Source organism: Hippoglossus stenolepis, chromosome 9 (assembly GCF_022539355.2).
Source record: "Hippoglossus stenolepis isolate QCI-W04-F060 chromosome 9, HSTE1.2, whole genome shotgun sequence".
In the NCBI taxonomy this organism is placed as follows: domain Eukaryota; kingdom Metazoa; phylum Chordata; class Actinopteri; order Pleuronectiformes; family Pleuronectidae; genus Hippoglossus; species Hippoglossus stenolepis.
Genome location: NC_061491.1, coordinates 14918070 through 14940832, shown reverse-complemented (window position 1 = coordinate 14940832; position 22763 = coordinate 14918070). Strand labels below are relative to the sequence as shown.

Genomic DNA, 22763 nt, shown 5'->3' with positions numbered 1-22763 from the left:
TCCTTTACTGAACTCTTGTTTTTCTTTTGTGCAGCCCCTACAGACCCATTCCTGTTCACTGACTCACGTAAAAGAAACGCCTCTGACATTCACAGGCACCAAATAACACAGGCAATAAGGCGAGCTTCAGGCTGCAGAGGTGCAGCAGAGTTATTATTGAGACGGCACAGAGCAACAAAGGAGGTAAAATGACATGGGGTAATTAAAATATGAAATTTTGGACGTACAGTCAGCTCAATCTAGATTACACTCTGCCTTTATCCTCAAATGCCACCATATGCGTCTATACAAGTCCAGATATAGATATTTACTAATTCTATTGGAATTAGTAATTTGTATCACAGGGCACAGATTACTTTATAAGGAAGCCGAGTGGTGTAGCACTTTGTAAGTATTCTCTGGTGTGTTTATGTAGTGTGTGTGCTTTTTGAACCTTACAGACACAGGTGGTGAGCACGTGGTCAAGAGGGTTTAAGCATCTGAGCAGATAAAAACAAAATGTCTTTGGCAGAAACAAGCAAAGCACTATTGGCTGAACATAAACATAATACTGGCAAATGTTCTGGAACTAAACATCACTTCACTTCATACAGGCAGCCACTGTTTTGATCTGTATACAGTACTAAGGATGGAGATGTTTCAGATTGTAGCTCAGTCATTGAACCTAGTCAACCAGCTCCAGCTCCACCCCCCCCCACCCCCCGGTATTCCTTCCCTCCCCATTTTAAGAAGGTACTATTAAAGTAATAAGCCTATAAGACCTGTCCGTCAACTTCCTCCAAATAATTTGTGGACCCTTCAACTTTTTTCTGTGAGATTCCACGCACAGGTGTGAAATTGACACCTAAAGTACGGAGCTGAATTCTGATTCGTGAATTCTTCTTCAATAAATATGTGCAACATTCTCTCAAATCAAGAACAGAACGGATGGTGTTTAAAACTTGTTTAAAAAGCAACAAAGCATGAACATGAGGGAAGAAAAGACACGCGTGAGAACTAGTCCGAGCTCAGCACATGGCATTTCTTGTGCTCCTGATTGGCTGGTTCGTCACTGTAGTCTGTACTTTATCGGGCAAAAGATGTTTTTGTTTAATGAATGCACAGAAAGCTTTGATGAGCAGTCACTTTCTGTCTCACAGAGCCCTTGCTCTTGTTGCGCTTGTTGATATAATAGTAAAAGCATTTCAGTACCAGTGCAAATACTTGGAAACTTTGTGCTCCAGCATGATTTGTGTCTGTGCAGAGCAGACGTTTACTGTCACTGTATTTGTCACGGAAAGGTAACATCCTCTCAATCTCCAGCATACGTGTCTGGTTAAGTCAGTTTCAACGGATAATGTGCAGGTATCTGAGTTCAGGGTACAGGAGGTTGGCAAGCAGGGCCAGAAGTCGGGGTGCATCTTTGAGACAGTGTCCTGGGTAGCGGATGAACTGGACGGCCTTATTCACAGAGTCCTCCAACTCGGCGTACTGCTTATTGCCGCACATCACCTCCAACATCCCCAACGTCTGCATTCACGAAAAAAAAACAAAAAAAACAAACATGCGAAACACAAAGTTATTTTTAGGAGATAATTGCAGAGTAGAACATTAAAACACTGTATTTGCAGCCTGTGTTGCATACTTGCTGTGCTTTCGCAGAGAGCTGCAAGTCACTGGTGGGCTCGAGTCGAAGCTCGGTCTCTGATGGTATCTGGACTGACAGGAACGCTGCCAGACTGCGTACCACCACCCTGAACCTGGACGTGCAGGAGATACACATTAACAGCTGGTTTATCAACAGTGGCAAGTATTATTTAGCCTAAAGGTGTTTTCATGACCTCCACCAAGGAGGTTACGTTTTCACCCCCGTCCCTTTGTTCGTCGGTTGATTACATTTTGGTGCCGATCTGGATCGACAGCAGAGCCAGGAATTTGTTTTCACTTTCTTTAAGATTCTGAGGATTTTCAACCCACATTTTCCCAGATAATAATTTGTGGATCTTGATGAAAATAATCAGACCCATGAACTGATATCTATGAGTGTTTGAAATTCGGTGCAGCTTGATTGAATTTAAGGCAACTGTTGGGCCTTGGCCGAGGAATGCGCTCTACCATTCCAGTTTGTTAATAAAATTGCATGTGAACCTACCTATTAGAAACAGGAGACCTCTTTCCCAGGCCAATTGCACCCAGCAGCCCAGAGTTCAGTCTTTCCTCTCCCAGCTGAAGCAGCCTGGTTTGCAACCTCAACAGACCCAAGACGATTCCCGACACCTCAGTCAGGCCGGCCTGTGGCTGCAGCTGCTCCACTGATAGGTTCAGTGCTTTGTGCCACCAGAGAAACAGCTTGGCTTCGTCACCTGGACCACTGCACAGGCAGAAGACATCACAGCTCATATACTGGTTACTATGCCTGAAACTCAAGCTGCAACATATTGTCAAAGACAATCTGGAAAATCTAAATAATAGACATTTTAGCCACATGAAATTAGATTATGAGGCGGGGCAAACCTTGGGAAGACCTGAATGGTCCATGAGTTAATTAGAGCCAGAGTCCGTCTCTCATTGGCTGCTGTGGATTCAGAGATAAGGCGCTGCAGGACGAAGGCATAGAGCGTCAGGAAGCTGCCTCCTGATTGGCTCTCAGACAGGAAGTCATCCACAGTGAGCTCAGGGACCTGCAGCGATGCCAACACGGGACTCCAACCTACAGACTCCTCATCAGCTTAACATGGAGAAACAAAGACGCAGACAGTGGGAGGAGAAATGTTTAAACCATTGACGTCACATTTAACCGTCTATATGAAAGAGAGAAAATTAAAGGAGTAAACCAACTTTTTGGTCAACTTGCAGTTGGCTTGCTGGCAGTAAAGAAATCACACAAAGACTTAAGGCAACAACTATACACACAAAACTAATCCTCAGTTAAATAACATTGGTGTTACTTTGCTTACCATGGTTGAAGTACGCTGTGATGGATGCCTCCATGATGCGTGTCATGTGCCGTACTGATGCGAGACAACGGGTGCAAGCTGTTAGAAGAGGCAGAATAGGGAAACCCCTCCCCTTCCTGTCCAGCCAGGTAATGACATGAGCAGCGAGTGCCTCGCCTGTTGAAACGCCAACGCCATTCAGCAAAGCCAGGGTGTCGCTGAAGAGGCTGCAGAACGCCATGTGTCTCTGCTCCAAATCCGTGTCTGCAAAGGAAAAATGTGGATAAACGATGACCACTTATGGGTGGGAATTTTTTTTTTTCTCACTCCAGCTGTCCATGAGTAAAACTGCAGACTCGCTGCTCAGTGCATTTTTGCCCATGTGGCACGATCGCTATCGGGTTGCTCCATGTGTGGCCATGTTGTTAAAGGTGACAGCGAGGACATCTCACCTGGTGGGTTGAATGTGACGATGCCCTCCAGAAGAGTCTCCAGCTGAGCCTCCAGGCTGCTGAGGGGGATGCTGCCTCCTTGTTCCAGAGTCGTCAAAGTCTGCACACACCAGCACACGTATGCTCCGGCCTTCGGTGTCTCCTCCTGACAGACGAAAAACAGATCATGGTTTATGCTGAGTGTATCTTTTTCCACAGCTTTTCATGCATATTTTTCTTACTATAGTTAGTAGTTACTATCTTGAGGCTATTTCTCAGAATGAAGTTGGTAAAATCAAATAAACAAAAACACCATGCTGCATCTCAGAGCAGCCCTGTGTATAGTATAACGCTACATCAGCAACATTTGTCAGGATTTTACAGCTTTACATTGATCAATCTGTCATATGTAAAACAAACAGCACTTTATTGTCTCACCCGGTGTGGAGCTTCATTGGAGAGAGGGTGGAGCCCGGCAGCACTGCGCAGTGACTTCAACAGCAGCTGAGGGGCAGATTCAGTGCTGAGCAGCAAAGAGGGGGGGTAGTGGGTGCTGACATATCCCAGAATGCCTTGGTATGAGGACAGGTCCAGCTGATGCCAGGGCAGAGAGGAGGACTGGACCAACAGGCCGAGCAGAGGGGAGTCCTGCAGGTAGAGGAGGAGAGAAACTGGAGGATCAGTGAAAGAAAACTAAGATGTCCGAGCCTGTAACTAACATCGTCTGGACTCGCCTGTCGACTCAGGAGCTGTTCCTCCTTTGCCAGAAACACCAGCATGTAGAGCAGATAGACTAACATGGTGTGTGACTCCTTCTGAGGGTGCGCTTCCGGTAAAGCTGGATATGCTATGGATGCAGAAGGTGTTTGTAAGTGGTCACTCAGGACGCTGATCCAGTTCACCCCACACAACACTTCTCCTATAAACAAGAAGCAGCTCTTGGGACTTCCTCTCTCCACCTGCAGACAGAGCAAGGCGAGAAAATAAACACAAATCTGCAGTCCAAACACAAACCTACAGACACATCAATCCTCTCGACTCTCAAATGACTGTACTGAGAATATTTATTACGTCTGATGATCCATTTTATGTTCGACTATAAGCAGTACATTTACTGTATGACTAAATTGATAATCCAGCTCTTGAAGATTTTGGACTATAAATCTGTTGAAACATATTAAACTTAATTGAAGAGACCTCAACAAAGAAATAAAATGGAATGAGAGATGAAAATTTCAAATCAAATCAGAATTCATTGTCATTTTACCAGACGTATAACAGTAGTGCAGGCAGAATGAGATGTTGTTTCCCTGGGATCACCAAATAAGATAAACGACTAGAGGAGATCTCACAAACAAAAACTAAAAGGAAAAGACACATTGTCCCTGAGTCCCGTCTATTGTTAATATAATAGATAAGATAAAACGTCCATCTTAAAAGAGCATGTGAATTAAAAATACATGCTTCAGTGCCCAATTAGTGGCTGTACAGTGTGAGGTGAAGTGTAAACTTAGTGCAGTTTGCCTTCTCTTTACCTCCTCTGCCTCACTTCTGTACCTTTTCTGGTATGTTTTAATCATCGTCTTTGTGATTTTATTTTCGTTTTAATAACATTAAATATTTTTAAAACGTGTATAGTAGCCTGTATAAAGGCATGTGGGACCCACGTGGCTCCTGTGTCTAAAATTACGTGAAGCGAGGCTAATAATAGGACGTGAGGCCCAGGACCGAGGTCTCAAATTAACAAGCTCCCCTGTGTAATGAATGTCTAGATCAGTGTGCAGTGTTGGGGGGGTATTTCACATTGAAGAGCTGCTCCATGATCCGAGTGTCAGGGTGCAGGTGTCTCCAGGGCAGGCTGTGGAGGTGTGTGTGGTACAGGTAGAGAAGGTACTCGGGTGTTCGGGGCGAGGTGCAGCTCTCACAGTACTGCATCATACATAGCCACAGAGCCCCTCTCTGACCAGGCAGCAGACGATCTGCAACGTACCAGCACATGCACGTTAAAAATAACCTGAACAGCCCAGGCAACACAGAAGAGCAGCACTTGAACAGTCACTCATGTGTGAAAGCGGCACTTCTGAGGTCCCACCTCTGAATCTGTGATGCAGCGTGTCAGTGAGTTGAGCGTACAGTCCAACCAGACTGGCTGCTGCACTCGCATCGGTCTCCAGCCACGGGTAACACCTGAGATTACTGAGACAAAGCAACACTGATATTGACATTGTCTTTGTTTCATTTGCACTTGAAAGCATTTAACTGCCTACTGCATGAACCAGGGGAATCAAAGCACAAACTTCTGGCTGCATTATGGACATGGATGACTCATTCCTCACACGCATCAGTAAACATTTAATCTTCTCTCTGAGCAGTGTCATGTTTGCGTTTTGATTTTGCTTCATGGATAAAATAATCTCTCACAGTTGGTTCATTAGGAAACACAAATACAACATGATCAACATCTGCTCTTCACCTGTAAAAGAAACAAGGATTACATCGGATAAAAAGGACAATAAAGATTTTTTATCTGCTGCCGTCTCTGGAGCTTCTATTGTCTGTCTTACATCTGTCTCACATCTTTCCACCATCTATAACTCAGCTAAGGTGTTAATGCTTACCCGCCGTCATCTGTGTCCACAGGAAAGATCCACGGCTTGAATAACTTCACAATCTTACTGTGCAGGTCCTGCAGAGCTGTGAGAATGGAAGAGACATTTCTCTGTCAAAATGGCAGCTAACAATATGAAATACTCACAAAACAAAGGTGGCAATCAGTGGATGCTGACATTTGGTGTTTACCTTTCATTGTTCTGCTGCTGCCCACTGACTCTCTGGCACAGGCACTGAGCTGCACATTGATTAGACAACTAATCAAATAATCCCAGAGGGAAACGACCTCAGTGATGTACGGAGTCCAGGCAGAGTAGAGTCCGAAGCTGCGGAGGTCTGGCTTACTGAGACGACTCCGCAGGAAGTAATCACTGAGCCAGTCAACTGTCTCGTCCACCTGTTAGCAACCAATAAAACAAAACAGAATTGTTGGATTGAGTCCAAATGACACAATTGCTCATGTTTATTACATTTCTTCGAGGGCCATAGACTGAATCTAATATGAGCAACATTAGCATGAGTTACCTGCTGAGGAGAGAGGCTGACGGTGGATCTGTAGGAAGATGCTTGGGCCCCAGCAGCACGGCCGGGGACATCGGGGGTGCCGAGGGCTTGTTCGGCTTTGCTCTTGGAGCTGCGGGACGGAGGTAAACAGCCCAGGACTCGCAGAGTCACCTTCCAGCACTCTGGACTCAGTAACTGGTTTGACGAGCCTGGTGAGGGTAAGTAACAACTTAGTTTTTTTTAAAGAAGTTGCACATCAAACTTCTAAAATCAACATTCTTCATATAAAATACAGAATCTCAGACATGATCCCGTAGATTGAGGGAATGATTCAGCTAATGACATTCATTAATTTATTTAATCTTTTGTTGGTGGGAAGATGAGTAGGAGGCGTTTATGAGGAGGATGAATGTGTTTCCTCTGAATCACTTGATGGAGGAACAAGAACACTTATCAAAGCAGCCCCTAAGTGCTTTAACAGGCAACGTGCAACATAAAAGACAATGAAACGCTGCTACTGTATGTGACAGATTTGTCTCAAGTAATTCTCTGTCAGTTATTCTTCCTTCAGGACTCGTGTTTAGTCTGATGTGGTTTAACCTTTGTGTGTTGTTTAATCAGCAAGGACGTTTGAGTAAATGATGAGTTAAGTTGTGGCTTCCTTTATTAATGATTTTGTCATTAATTCACCTGGATAATGATTGCACACACACACACGCACACACACACGCACACGCTCTTACTGGTCATAAGCAGACGCAGGCAGTCACTGTAGTGATCAGGGAAATGGTGGCGCAGCAGCCACGTCCAGTGTTTGGTGAAAAGGTGAAAAGGTATGAGAAATTCGGGCTCCGGATCTCTGCCGCAGACACAGAGAGCTCCGTGGATCAACTCCAGCAAGCGGGTTCTCTCCGAAAACACAGGATGGGCTTCACTCAGCCACTGGTACAAGTCGAACTGCAGGTGGAAGATGCTGCTGTAACTGGATGACTGTAGATGCACAGAATATATTTCTTCAGTGTGTTGCATTTGTGTCTGGACTGACCTTCGTGAGGAGCATGAAAATGACGTCAGCGCTGTCGAGGTGTAGGGACGTCACCACATCCTGGTAGAGGAAGACGAGCTGATCGGGTGCAGTGTTAGGGGTGAAGAAGGGGGAAATGAGGGGGCAAAGACGCCGCTCTTCCAGGATGGTCTTCAGGACGCGACCACACTCGTCTGCGTTGCCTTGGATAAACACCTACACACAAATAAGATTTAATTCAGCTCTGCTCACATCTGTACTCTACTTATCTGTCAGTCCTCTTTCTGTTTCTGTCTGTGTTCCAGTTAGCACCTGTCCTACTCTGCCCTGACACCAGGTTTTAACGAAGGTTTGCCACACTATCCTGCATGAGTCAGAATAAACAGGCTGTCTATATCCATATGATGTGGTTTCCCCAAACGTACAGTGACAGCCTCAAATGCTTTACTTTCTGCTTGTCAAGTCTCAAGGGCAGAACAGGGAGCAGGGAGCCAGAATATTAAAATACCCGAGCTGTAACATTTCTGATTCAATAAGACACAATGCTTTGGGTCTGTTGTTAGGTTTGTGTTAGTATAAGGCTACTGGAGCCGCTGTGGAGCACATATGTGTAATAGTCTTGTGTATGTGTGCACACACACCTGTCCCAGTATCTCCACACATGAGGAGAGGTACTGGCGTGTTGGGGGATGTCGCAGTGTGTCCTCACACACAAAGGAGACCACCTGGTAAAAGGCTGACACGCCGACATGCTGCACCACAGGAGATTTCTGTGCCTTGTACATATTCACCAGCGCCCTGAGCACATAATTATACATCACACTGTAGTTAAACCAACCTGTTTTAATCAAATAGCGCACTTGTTTTTTTCTCCCAAATGTGTTTTACAGTGATGTAGAATAATCTGTTTATACTGACGTGATAAAGTTCTCAGTGTGAACAGCAGCCTGGGCCAGACTTTGAGGAGGAGGAGCCATGGCGTCGGTTTGGAGTTTTTTGATGTCCCTGCGCAGGGAAGTTATCTGAGTCTGTACTGCCTCCTGTCTCTGCACACACTCACACTATGTGGATACACAAACACAAACACACACAGATTAACAAACCATGGCAAAGACTTCACAGTGGTATCTCATGATGTGAAAAATATGCAGTTTAAGTGGATGTACTGTGACGGTGATGTTTGCAGGTCCCTGGCATGGCATCCCTCCCTTTCCTTTACACTCCAGGGCCATGGTGACCTGCTCTGATCGGTTCTTATACAGCAGAGGGAGGCTTTCCAGAAGTTCCTGCTCCATCGCCACCTGCTGGGCTTCACTCGCCACTGCAGTCCTGACACCAAGACCAAGTATTTCAGAATCTGAGGGTGGCTTTGTATAACATTTGTTTTGTGTGTGTGTACAAACAAACAATGTTTATGCATGTGTACACTGATTATGATATAATGTGTGTATGATGTCCATATACCTAGCCTGGTCTTGCAGAATGCAGAGGTCCTGCCTCATTAGCTCAACAGCACCTTTAGAGTCAGTGAAGCAGGTGGTTGGTACCTCAGCCACTGGAGCCTTCTGCTGCTGCAGCTCTGGAGCTGGTCGAGGTATTGGATGCTTCTGCAGGTTGGACAGGATACGCTCCCGAGCTGCACACACAGCACAATTTAAAACAACTGAAAAACTAAATAAAAAATATTTTTCATGCAAACAGGAAGAAATGGCAATTATTATTTAGTTACTTGTTATTTTTGCTAGGGAAATATTATTAACACAATATTTCTAAAGCATATGAACCTCTGCTAGATTTAAGACTTCGTGTGTTTAAGGTTTGTACCGTTGTTGGTGCTGGTGTAGTCAGTGAAACCGGGGGTTTGAGCCTGTAGGAACGTTGGCTCACTCTGCACCTTCTCCCACAGAGACAAAACCTCCCTCTCATCATACTGCAGACGTTCCTGGTCAACATACTCAAGCCACATTTCCTACAAAACAACAGAACAACACGCAAATGAGCGGTATGATATAACAAACAACAGCTTCTTTGAGTAACTAACATACAGTACTTTGTATTTGTGAATACAAACACATAATAATAATAAGACATATCCCCTACCTGATGCCGCTGCATGACCTGTGCCAGTCTGTGAGGTTCATATTCTGCAGGAAGGGAGGGGATGTAAACTTCCTGCTTCTGCAGAGTCTCGTCATCCAACCACACAGCGAATACACCAAACAACCTACAGACAACCAGTCAGCTGAGATTTGAAACCCTGTAAACATACAAATGTTTGGATGTAGTCTAAGCATGAGAGACCCACCTGACCAGCTCTGTGTGTAGCTGAGGAGAGGTGAGGTAAGGGGGATGGGGATTGTCGGGGGTTTCGTCACCCTGGCTGTCTGATGAGGGTGTGTGCAGCGGGGGCACCCTGAGGGCCTGACTAGCAGCATGATGGAAGTCTGACACCACTTGTATTCTCTGTCTCAAATCTCTGAGTAACGCCGCATTAGATGAAGCCTGGAAGAACCTTCGCCCGATACATCCGCCTGCAGCAAGCCTGGGGGACAACATACACAAACAGGTACATAGAAGAGGCACATGGTTATTTCCTGGTTTCTCTGGTTAGGAGTAGTAATATTTGTGGGTGCATCTTACCCGTACTCAGGCCCAGGCTGCCTGAGGAAGAGCTGCAGGAACTTCTGCCATATCAGAGGAAGGAGTGGGTGGTCAGGGGGCGTGACTAAAGCCTGACACGCCCAGCGGTACACCTGCAGCCGCTGCAGAGATGGGGCTACCGGCAACTTCAGCCTCTGCTGCGCCCTCTGGCTCAGACAAAAACACACTGTTAACACCAGCTACATACAATACCCAGGATCATAAGCCAGCAGTAGACCAGACTACTCACAACCATGATACTGCGCATTGTCTTTGCAAGAAAGTAATAAAGTATGTATAACTGTTGTGTGTTTGTCAGTATACCTTTAAGGCTTGTTCTGGGGAGATGCTTGGCTCTGACAAGAGCTCATGTTCAACACAGCGTCTCAGCTGATAATCTTCTTCAAACACTCCCTCCATGTTTAGCACCAGCCAGGCGAACCAGACCTACAAACACACAAAACACACAGTCTCTCAGGACAGAGTGCTTTACTGAGACGAGCCTCAGTACCTGCTCATACTGTTCGTACTGCGCTTTGGGGAACTTTACCTCTGCACTCAGGGATTGGCCCTCTATGAAGGAGGGTGTGGCGTTTCCAGCAATCCAGCCAACTAGAGAGGAGAGCAGACCCCGATCTCCATGGTAACCCAAGGCATTCTGCATGAGGTATGAAAATGGAAAAAAATTACAAACATTACTGGTGTCACTGTGACTGTTCTTCTGCATAAGTAGCGCATTTTACCTCAAGGCGACGTGATGAAAACCTTTCACTTGTTAATCAATGATAGCCTGCTAGTTTCCGCTTAACATTACAATATTTAGGTTTACTTTTTAGCATAAATCACCACTAAGCTCTTCTTCTTTCTGTAATGTGTAACCCACCAATCACATGAGGTAATTGACAGTGATAAAATCATACGTCTGGACCTTTGTGACCAAGGAGAGTCCCAAAATAATGCAATACTATAAAATAATGAGTAAAAACCTTGTGCTGCTGGTAGAGGAGTTTCTGCACACATTCCTTCTGGTGGTGTGTGAATGCAGCACAGCAGATCTGATCCATGAGGAACAGGACGGTTTTGTCTCTGTACCACAGGTTCTGCTGAGTCAGAATTCCCACCCAAAACTCCAGCACTGCTGCAGGTCCGACACGACCGGGCTGTGAACTCTCCCCAACGTGACTCTGGAAGATAAAAGCATCTTAACGTGTTATCTTTGACTTGGAGAGGATGTATAAGATAAGAAAACATATACAACATTCTTACAAAATGACGTTAATTAAAACATTTAACCCAGATCAATATTTCCTTTATTTCTGACTGAACAGTAGTTAAAGGACAATAATTGTACAGGTTATTTCGTCCTTCTAATCATTATAGGATATTAATAATTATCTTGTTTTTGTATCAAAAGCTCTCAGTGACCAACCTGAATGACACTGTTGAGCAGTCTGACGTTGTCTCCGTAGGTGGCTCCTGTGAGCAGCGGTGCGACCCGGTGAGTGACCTGCTGCGTCACACCTTGAGGACACACGCTGTCGTACTGCAGGAACAGCTGCATACAACTTACAAACCTGCCATTAACAGTAGGATGAGAGTAGAGACAACAAAAAGTGAAAGTGAGATACAGTAGCTGATATAATTAATACCTATTATTTCTGATTTTATTGTGGGCTGTGTTTAAAAAGGTGTTTCCGTCTTACTGAGAGTTGTTGAGCAGGTAAAAGCTGAGCGGGTACGTTGGGGGTAGAATGTTGTCCAGCAGATGCACAGCAGCTTTCAGGTGTCGAGACTGAATCAGACTCTTCAACAGACCAACTCCATCAGTACAAAAGTGTTCAAGGCTGAAAAATCAAAGGATATTAACTTAATTCAAATTCAACAGGCAAATCAGCCATAAATATCCTGTTAGTACAAGTACAAACCTGTGTCCCACGGTTGTCATGGCAATGGAAAGGTAGCATCCAATTGGGATGCCTGATTTTACAGCCCTGACAACAGGATGCATGCTGGGAGTGTGCGTCAGCTCTGGAGGTGGGTTGGACGCCAGAGCAGGAACTGACCAGGCTCCTTTAGGACTCTGATCATTGCCATGGAGCTTCAGCCTTAACAGCAGCTGCCACGCCCACTGACTGAAGGATGCTTCAGCCGATACACCCAGACGAAGGACACTGGCGAGGTAAGACACCTGAGGAGAGGAAATGTAAACTAATGTTAATGAATGAAGCCACGGTCAGATTAGATGTGTGTGTGTTTGACAAGCGGACGTGTCACCTGTTTGATGCCCTCTGATATGAGGCCACTGTATGGTTTGTCAGTAAGGTACTTCTGATAAGCTTCCGCCACCAGCAGAGCCACTTCACTGTGGATAGACGAAGACAGGGCCAAGGAGCCATCCTGCGAGAGGAAACAGGTTTAGTTGTTTCATTACAAACTCACAACTGTGCTGTCAAGACTCTCAGGAAGGTATTATCTGATGCTCCGACCACTACCTGTACGTAGCCCCAGTTCAGACCCTCCAGGATAACACAGGCCAGCCGGTTCTCCACAGCAGAAAGAGGATGATGGAGCAGCCAGGCTCCGATCACACATATTTCCTCCTGCAGCGGCAGCCACAGACTCAGGGGCAGCTCTTTACACAGGTATAGAGCCACCTGACACACACAAATCACACAGAAAGACTGATTACATTATATATTTTTCTAATAAATACACATCCACTTGCATAGAATAGTAATACTGACCATTCCTACAGTCTGTATCGTCTCTCTGAGTTTTTCCAGGAGCACAGAAATAACATAGGGATGGGCTATTGCGATGGCAGCCAGCAACTCCCTGCCCACCTTAGAGTATATTTCTCTGGTAGATGTGCTCACATAGGCCACCTGAGGAAAAAACAAGAAAAGAGACGTCAACAAAAAGTTAGCCACTATATGTCTTGTATCCAAGGGGACAGGGTAATGAATCTGAACCAGTGTTAATCACTTTATCCTTCAAACTGTATCTGTTTCTCTATTCTACACTCCTCAGAAAACAACTGAACAACGGAAGAGATGTTTCACGGTGGATGAAAGTGGATTAATCTATTTTCATGTAATTTCCATATAAAACAACTGAGATAAAAACAACAGATCCATTATTCATACAGCAAATTCAGGTTTATGATGTTTCACAAAGTCTTTCCTTCAGTCAATATTTGCTCCAGTATGTTAATTTAGTGTATAAATGATGTAAAACTGAGACAGAATCTGTTGTGTTTAACATCAGATTTTTCTTTTAATGGCTTATACACATCTGTTATAGTATAATTCAGGCTGCATCCACTCCCTACCTGGTAAATCAGCAGAGTGATTGTAGTGATGAAGGTGGGGTCACAGTGCTGAGTGGGTGTAGCCATGTGCGCGAGTGCAGTGAGGAGGGAGATTCCGTCCGAGCTGTTCACCTCACACAGCCACTGCTCAAATCTCACCTGGTGCTCTGGGTCTGTGACAGAGACGTTCATTTATAACAATGCAGCAAAAGCACCAAATATTTTTTTTTAAATAATAATAAGCTTAATTTCTAGAGTGCTTCACAGGAGACTAAAATAAAATAAAAAGATTATATTTTGCGCAGGTTAAGTGTGTGTTCTGTTACCTCTGAGCGACTGAATGCAGGTGTGTGTGTCCGGTGCAGCGCTGAGTGTTCCTTGTCCTGCTGTCTCTGCGCTCTGCATGACGTAAAGCACCTTCCACAGCATTGAGCTCGACAAAGTCCCGTACGGCATCTCAGACATAAACAACCAAATCCCCAACCTGTGAGAGAGGACAACAAAATAGAAATACAAAAGTCCACAAAGTGAATGATTTACAGTCAAGGTGTAAACACGAGGCCAATTCATCACCTTTTGTTTCTGAGGACATGTAAAACAGCTCTGAGGAAGAGATGGTCATATTCCAGCTGCAGCTTGTCCAAAGACAGAGAGTGCACATGAGAGCTGGATCCAGCTGCACCAGCCACAGTCACATACTGGGCCCAGTGATCACTCACATAACACACTGTCATTCTGAGGGAGAGGAAAGAAGACAAACAACACAGACTTTAATGTCATGGATCTTCTGATGGTAACAGTGTTGTAACCTGCTGTGTGAGCAGGAACTGACCGTATGATGTGTCCTATTCGTTTGACCAGTTGTCTGTATCGCGCTCTGTTGTAGGTTTGAAGTCCGAGCGCCAGGATTTCGATGAGAGAGGAAGCAAAGGCAAACACACGCATCATCTTCTGACTGGAGTAGGCCTGAGGCTCATACACACCTGGAAACAGAGGGATTTGCCAGTTCATACAGTGAGTGTTTCAAACCAGCAGACAGAAGGACAGACAGACTACTGTACCCTGCTTGCTCATGCCAAGCATGTGTGAGTAGAGCTGCTGGAAGGGGAACTGGGTCAGCAAGGAGATCAGGTCTTCCTCACAGAGCAGCAGCCAGCTGCTCTCTGGATCCTCGTCCTAAACACAGAGAGCGAAAGGTTAGTGCAAGTAAATGACAGGATTTTGATCTAATTTAAGAAAATCAGTCATCCTCTATTTTTAAATATGTTTAGGCTAATATATCGGTGTCTTCCAACCAAGTGGTTCCTAAGCAACAACTTAGGCAGCAGCCGTGGTTTAAAAATGCAGACTGATATTTAAATGACCACAGGTGCTCCTTTGGCACTTTTATCCAACAGCTTCAAATGTGACTCAGCAGATCAGAACATTCGGTTTTAAAGATGATCATCTACAGTGACATTTAACTTAATCACAATCGGTGAAGGAAATAAGAAAAATATATTTTTCACAATGACTGTGGTTATTTAGTTTTTTACTATCAACTTTTAATTTCTTCTATCTTGTATACAAACTTTCACGTTTCATTATTTTCTCAGAATGGAACCATTGCCTCCCTACACTTACTTCCTCACCACCTTCGTCCACGAGGGTCCAGTTTCCAGACTCAGGTCCAGAAGCTGAGGAGCTCTGACTCTCACATGGCTTCATGTGTCCCAGAAACTCTGCACGGTGTCTGATTATAAACAGAGAAGCCACTGGTTAGAGCTGTGAGGTTGCAAGACTCTGAGAGGATGACTTGGATTCTCATGTAAAACCATATTCTTAAACCTGTAAGGAAAGTTCTAATTGAGTAGGTAAAAAAGACTCTTTGTTGAAGGGGCTTCTGAACTTACCTGGAAGGTGACATTAGAATGGCCAGAGCTTGCATAAAGTCCTGCACTCCACAGGTGTTTCCAAAAACTTGAATCTGAGGCAGAAAAAAAGAAAACTCCAGCCATCTGTTTGCACAACTATGGAACTAAACAACACAACAATAAATCAATAACCTGAAGGAAGGGTGCGGACCACTTCCCAACTCCAGCAGGACAGCAGAGAAGATGGCACAGCAGGTACAGATGCTCTCCTGACCCCCCAACATGCAGCAGGACGGCCACCTGCAGAGTGGATCAGACCCTCGTGAACAAACGTACCAACAAGATACCTCGACCGCCGGAAGATGGAGTAAGAAATGGGGTTAGTGTGTGAATACCAATCTCTCCAGCCAGTGATGGATGTCTGTTTGGAACTGTGTGTCATCGAGGACTCTGCGTGTGAAGCTAAACAGGACACTGATGGCCTCTTTCAGGGTTTGGAGAGAACCAGGCTGTGTTTGGCTGCCAGAACAATCTGAAAACAAAAAATAAACGAGACCAAACTGATGTGGTGTCGTCACTGAACATTAGTTCATGCATGTTATTGCTACTTCAAGGCAAGTGTGATTTATAAGTCTCTCACCTTTCAGGAGACGATACAAGTAGGATTCCACCTGTAGGCGTGACAGCAGGGCAGTATATGCATGCAGCGCCACCTTCTGATGGAGCAGCTCACTGCGGATTTCGAACAGTCTGCTCAGCTCAGCCAACACACTCTGACTGAAATCCGCCTGCTGGAAGCGGTGGTACCCACACACCTTAGACTGGTCTGCACACACACCCTGTGGGGAAGGAACTCATGTTAAAGGTGGTATAACAGCAGATGATCTTTACAGTTCTTAAATATATATGTTTATCTTACCTGAAGTGTGAGCTGTTCATCTCTGAAGCTCCAGAGTCGGTTCTGCGTGCTCTTGCAGTCCGACGTCTGTGTGTGTAGCTGCGTGTGAGACTGGGTCAGCTGTCTGCGGCAGCGCCAGTAATTCTGCAGCAGTTCAGTAAGTTCATGGTTCTCCTGCCGGGCCAGAGCACAGAACTGGGCTGCACACACTTCGACACCTTCTAACCACGCTCGCAAACCTCCACCCTGCTCCCACACGCTGAGCTGCTCCAGTGAGAATGGCTGCAGAAGGAAAAAGTTAAAAAGACAGTTTCCAAATCAACGGATGTGAATTTGCAAAGACACTTGGGGTTCGAGCAATACTGACCCATCATACATCACATTATTCTGACTAAGTACTTTAATTTTGATATTTACTGATACAATGTTGTTGGTGTAGATTTTTCTTAAAACAAAAATCACTGATAATGTTGTTACCATGACCAAATAAACAGACATGATTGTTGTTCACTTCATCTAATGAGCAACTTTCAAAAGAGAAAATATGAATTCAACCTGTTTCAACTCAATACACTAAGTGTTCATTGTAAGAATCAGTGTCTTGCCAAAGGACACTTCGGAATGCAGACTAGAGCTGCCGGAGATCGAACCACCAACCTTCTGGTTTGCAGCCGCCCGGTAAACATGACATAAACATAAAAATGGCTATTATCATGTTAATACATATTTTGTGACATTTTTGTTTCTGAAATCTGTTTAAATGTCTTTTTATGAGAACAGAGAATACAATACAATTAAACACTGAGATTATAATTATTATTTTATCTTTGTGGTTGACGGATAAAAAAATCATGACTTTGTGATACTGACGTGTTTCACTACAAACAGGCACATTTATTATAAACTATTTAACTAACCATATTCAGTCTGTATCCATTGTAGAGCTTCATGTTTTATTTTGGTATGGGACAGTACCTGAATTTCTGGAGCTGTCTTGGGTATTTCTGGGTAAAGATTGCTCCTGGAAAGTTCAGCCACAGACTCCAGAGGCTCCAAACTCGGAGGAGAGGATTCCTGCTCAGGAAGCGCCAGCACTGCAGGTCCCTTTGCAACATTTTTCACAGTTTGCACATTGAGCTGCATCACAAGACCCTCCTCCAGTGCAGGAAGAGATGGGTACAGGGCAGGGGCACTTGGAACCTCAAACTGAGTTGAAGCACAAGGCTGATTCCATGATTGTGGTTCTTTTCCCAGCTCAGTGCTGTGTGGCACAGCTTGAAGTTCAGCCGCCTGAGCTGCAACTCTGTTATGGTCATCTTTCTCATTTTCTGACTCCTTCAGTGACGTCTCTGTTGACAAGCTGAGAGATGACTGTAAAGTCGGAGTTAACACAGAAGTGGATAAAGTCTGCGACGAGGAGCTCTTCTGTTTGTCAGAGGGCTGCTGTGCTGTGGTCTCAGGGAGCTGAGCAGGCTCCTGTTGCTCCTTCTCTGGCTCCTGGTAGGGCAGACTGAGGGGGATGTCAGTGAAGCCAGTGGTGGAGGCCTCATCACACACTGCTGAAGGAGCGGTGGCTCTTTTTTCTTCCCCTGACTGCCTCTGCTTCCGGATCAGCTGAAAACACAAGACAATAAAATGCTAATTCTCATGAAATCCTGGTTTCAAAGATTTCAAACATGATTAGATATGGACATTTTCTTTGAAACGTAAAAAAAACAAGGTCTTATGCGATAGGGACTATTGATTTCTATTGATCTCCTTATCACATTTTTATTTACATTTCACCAAACAAGTCCTTACAAACTTTCATTACTGCAACTATCCGAAACAACAAAACTCTTAGAAAAATAAATAATTACATGTTTTCTAAAGTGAACTTGGAATACAAAACAAAAAAGTATTTATTTAATTTTACTGATCTCTCACATGACCGCAACACCCACTACAACCTACATCCAGTTTTTTGGTGACACTTCATGATGACCTGACAAGCGAATAACAACTCCACCACTGCTGTAGTTTTCTATCTGTGACAAACGGAATGTGACTAAAGAGCAATTATCGCGGTGAAAATGGCAAAAAAAAGTTAGTCATGAGGTATCAGCACAATGTGTCAGTCATCAGCTGTGTTGTTTTTTGTTTTAGGGCCCAAAGATGAAGATATAATAAGATATAAATTCTCAAGGTATAAAAGTTGGATAGGTTACTCTGAGTTGTTTTTGTGTTTGTATGTTTGACTCTGATAGACTGGAGGGTCCTGTCATTAATCAGACCAATAGGAGAGTGAAGAAGAAAGTGAAGAAGGAGTGTAAAGAACTTGGTTTAATCACCTGAGACTTTCCGCTGGTTTTGGCCTTGGTCTTCTTTGGTCTCACAGCCTCCATCTTTAGTTAAAGCTCATCCCAGCTTTCCTCGCACGTCAGATCCCACTGACATCCAGCGGACCGAGGTCTCTCACATATAAAGTACATGTGCTGTACTCACATAAACAAATAACCACCATAATAAACAAGCTGGAGCAGTAAGTGAGTGCCTCCTGTGATAAGCAGCTGGAGGCTGCAGTGTCCAGATAAACACGGTCAGTGTCTGTACACAAACCCCTCTGATAAGACCCGCTGAGAAGAGGCAGCGCCGGAGAACAGCGAGGCAGCAGCTAGCATCGGTGTTAGCATGGAGGTTAGCGTAAACACTGAACACATTTCTAGAAAACGAAAGTCCAGCCCCGAAGAGGACGCCCCTGCCAAGGCTAAGCTAAGCTAGCGGCTAACTGTCTGTGTGCTCCGCTGCCTTTCCTCCTTCGTTATGAATCCCCCAGCGGCTCTAACGTGGTTTCCGTGTGGTCGCTGACATTGTCAACATGAGATTTCAACACGTCGCGGCGGGTGACAGGCGGCGATCGTCCATTCCGCTGGTCAGCTGTCATTTGTTTTGTTTGTTCCAGGAACTCCGCGATAACAATATCTGACCACGTGACTACTCCACCTCCCTACGGCAAGCCGACAGAGCCAAACAGAGCAAAAATACTTTCTGATATTATTTATAATATGAATTAAGTGTTTCATTATCGACAAATAAAGATTTTATGTTTTTGTAAACCGCTGTCTGTTAAAATTATTATCTCTTATGCTCATGATTAACTTATTATTTGCAGTGCTAATAGATTCTTACTCACAGACATAATGTAAAGTCTGTTTGAAAGTTGTTCTGCCAATGTGTATTAACTTTCTCTTTGTCACTGAAACAGAAACGTGGCATTGCACCTTTAAAGGTTCCTGATTTGTGTTACCATGGTGACGACAGGCAGGAACGCTGGATGCACACGCGCACAGAGAGTTTGAACAAAGTTAGTTTGATCAACTAAAGAAGCAGAAGAGTTCAAATGAGTCATGAGTTCAAAGGAGTCATGAGTCTATCCAAGCACAGCAGTGATCAGCAGCTTTCATGGTGAGTTCATTGTGTGTGTGTGTGTGTGTGTGTGGTCCATATTGTTCATGTGGTATGGATCTAAATCTGATCCCACAGTCACATTGCGGCTAACAAAAAGCAAGACCCCGTAACTTAAATAATTACATTTCAAGTTATGGACATGGTTTAAAGTTAGGCTAAGATTATGTTAATAAAGGCAAATAGTAATTATGGGTAAGGTTAAATCTCTCTCTCTCTCTTATTGTCTGCCTGTCTGTCTCTCTCCCTGTGTGTGTGTGTGTAGCCCTGTGATGACAAGAGCACTTGACAGGAGTGCTGCAATCTTTGATCTGCTGAATAAACGCCGAGAGGACGAGCAACTGAAAGTAGAGATACAGGAGCGTGAACGGGTGAGGCACTGACAGCTGAAGTTTTATTCTTCATCATTTCTGAGTTTGATACTGAAGCAAGAATACCCAACAACATAACATTGATAAAATAAATCAACCGAATCTTTCAAAACAGTGAGTAAAAGCACAGAATTCATGCTAAAATATTTTTGGATGACTTAATGAATATAAAATACCTCTCTGGCTCGGTTTTAAAAACCTTACTTCCGGACCTTTCAGTGTCATAAATAAGACGAATAAAAGGAAATGTCTCCATCTCTCTTATGGTAGTCAAATGTGGAAAGAAAGAAAAAAAGTCAATGAAGACTTACTTTTGAGTATGAACTAATAAACTTGTGTGATTTTATTTAGAAGTCGGAGAGTTTGCAAAAGCGCATAGATGAGCTGCAAAAGGACCACAGCAAAGCCCAGGAGTTACACTTGAGCTTTGACATGTTCCTCAAGGTACAGTAGAGAACCATATTTCACACATGACTCCTGTGTTAGATGACATCAGCCTAACTAACTAAACACCCCTCTGTGTCCTTCTGAACAGGAGGCAGATGTTGATAAGACTGTAAAGAAAGCAGAGAGGGAGAGGAGAGAGGCTCTTCAGAAGGACAAACAGATAGAGACGTTAAAGGAGGAGAAGGCTGAACTGATGCAGAAGAAGCACAAGCTGGACCATCAGGTGCAGGGACACACTGTGTACCGGGACATCATGGAGCAGATGGTGACAATGACGAAGGTATACTTTAATGTGAGGGTTTTTACATGGCAGAGAAACGTTTGACGAAACCAATAAAAAACAAGAAGGCCGCTCGAAGTGCACATACCTCCAACTAAACAACCCTGGATCTGCTTCTTTATCTGGAACCACTCCGAGAATGAATGGGTTTTTTGGGGTCGTGTCCCGCCCCTTCATGGAAATCGTTTTGCATAATCTTGCTTAATACTTAGAGTGAATACATCCGCCATGAAATCAGATTTAATCTCACTAGAGCTGGATATTTATTTGGATCTGCACCAAATTGCCAAAATGTAGTCGCTTTCTCTCCTGACCCACACCACATCCTTCCACCAAGTTTCATGGTAAACCGTTTTTGTGTAATCCTGCTAACAATCAAACACAGATGAAGACATAGCTTCCTTTGGTGGAGGCAATAAGATGCATTTATTAAACCACTGCATTTACTAAAAATAACTAATTCCCAAACTGTGACATCTCTTTGCTTGACTTCTGGAAATTGTTTGATTATAGTGATAAGCCACCATAAATATTGATTCACCTTGTCATGAGATGAGGACTTAAACAGTAGCCACACTGTGTGAACTTGTGAGAGGTGGATGAGTGTAGTTATTTGTGGAAATGTCACTTTTGAAAACCGTGACATGTTTTGAGGAGATAATGAGGTTACATTTTGGGACTGCAGCTTCTGTGTGTATGTGTGTGCGTGTGTGTGTCTGTCACAGTTCAAAGATGCAGAGTTGCTGGCGGATAACTTGGAGAGTCAGCTGCACTTGAGAGAGCAGCTCTGTCAGAGGGAGAGAGAGGCAGAGGAGCAGGTTGAGCAGCAGAGAAAAGCTCTCGCAGCTCTGGACAACCAGCAGGACTTGATGCAGCTGCAAAGGAGCAACCAGCTGTCCCAGCTCCAGGCCAGGCTGGACGAGACAAGCTCTGGAGCTCTGATCTGGGTACCACACATCATCCTGAGTCATATGGAATAAGTCAAGTGATGCTTAGAGGTTGAACATATCTTCTGTATGTAACTCAGTTGTCCCCATCTTCACACAGGAAAGGAAGTGGAACACCATTCAGGAAACCGCTGCAAAGAAAATACTCCTCCTGGGACAGATGAAGATGGCGACTCTCAACCTCTATGAAACGACAGGTGGCAAAATAGAAGGAGAAGAAGGTGTCGGGATGAATGACACCGAGAAACAGCTGGACAAGGTACTTACCCTGAGAGAGATGGGGACAGACAGCCACAGGCAACAGACACTAATCATTGTTTCCTACTGTCTCCCTGTTAGATCAAGATGTTCATCCAGGACCATCAGGACATAGTGCAACTACATCAAACTCCCTCACAGACACAACGATGGACAGAAACGAAGAGTCAAAAAGTGCCTTTCAGCCCACTCGGATAATCTAATCATTTGCATTTCAATTTGAACTTAAACCTAATAATCAATGCTGCTTTGAAACTGATTTTACTGAACAAGCATCACTACTTCAGGATTCATTCTAAGTTCATCCAGTTGTTCTAAAGCAAAACTCTATGAGTTAACTGAGCTTTAAACTTGAAGACAATGAACTTCAATGAAATGAAGAAACTAAAGAATGCAGCCAAAAACTGAATAATCATTTGGACAAGGATTCCCAGTTGGATTTGCTTTGTAATGACTGTATATTCATCATGTCAGAAAAATATCAGAGTCGGTGTAATTAACCAGACATTTTCATTCCAGAGGTGGGAGCCTGCCTGAATTATGCTTTTAATGGTTTTCATTTGAATTTAGAATAAAGGATAATGTGGATAAAACTTGGTGTAGTGTTGCATATACACAGCTCTGGATCCAGAAAAACGACAATTAATGGCCTTGTCTGTTTAAGTTTCCATATTTACTGAAAATAAAATAGCGAGAGCCACGAGCAGCTTCTTTACTATTTGTTTGCAGTGTTGTGTTACTAGTGAACATCCAAAAAATAGTAGATTTCTTTTACTTGATCATCTTGAAAAACAATTGAAATTGAGTTATAACATACCTGTGTCTTTGTGT

At 44.1% G+C, this 22763-nt stretch overlaps 2 protein-coding genes across 2 annotated transcripts; one reads left to right on the top strand and one right to left on the bottom strand.

Moving 5' to 3' along the window:
- Window positions 1-120: 120 nt before the first annotated feature.
- On the bottom strand, window positions 121-18728 carry epg5 (ectopic P-granules autophagy protein 5 homolog (C. elegans)). Its single transcript, XM_035165703.2, has 45 exons — window positions 18516-18728; window positions 17161-17799; window positions 16207-16467; window positions 15928-16126; window positions 15683-15819; window positions 15480-15587; window positions 15327-15400; window positions 15058-15166; window positions 14496-14610; window positions 14267-14417; window positions 14008-14169; window positions 13761-13918; window positions 13456-13607; window positions 12869-13009; window positions 12617-12778; window positions 12399-12521; window positions 12050-12312; window positions 11828-11968; window positions 11554-11698; window positions 11111-11308; window positions 10675-10782; window positions 10449-10571; window positions 10125-10291; window positions 9790-10026; window positions 9585-9708; window positions 9309-9453; window positions 8949-9120; window positions 8651-8813; window positions 8403-8545; window positions 8126-8282; window positions 7506-7700; window positions 7204-7417; window positions 6482-6669; window positions 6146-6353; window positions 5965-6040; window positions 5439-5542; window positions 5150-5325; window positions 4081-4305; window positions 3785-3994; window positions 3368-3512; window positions 2937-3179; window positions 2494-2707; window positions 2132-2350; window positions 1625-1739; window positions 121-1509 (listed from the first exon to the last, which is right to left on the bottom strand). Exons 1-45 carry the CDS (start codon window positions 18567-18569, stop codon window positions 1327-1329), a joined length of 7746 nt encoding a protein of 2581 aa, XP_035021594.2. The 5' UTR covers window positions 18570-18728; the 3' UTR covers window positions 121-1326.
- Window positions 18729-18989: 261 nt separating this feature from the next.
- Window positions 18990-22525, top strand: LOC118114940 (coiled-coil domain-containing protein 42 like-2). The gene is made up of 8 exons (XM_035165705.2): window positions 18990-19096; window positions 19430-19629; window positions 19895-20000; window positions 20352-20444; window positions 20536-20727; window positions 21453-21674; window positions 21775-21933; window positions 22014-22525. Exons 2-8 carry the CDS (start codon window positions 19565-19567, stop codon window positions 22128-22130), a joined length of 954 nt encoding a protein of 317 aa, XP_035021596.1. The 5' UTR covers window positions 18990-19096; window positions 19430-19564; the 3' UTR covers window positions 22131-22525.
- The last annotated feature ends 238 nt before the right edge of the window (window positions 22526-22763 follow it).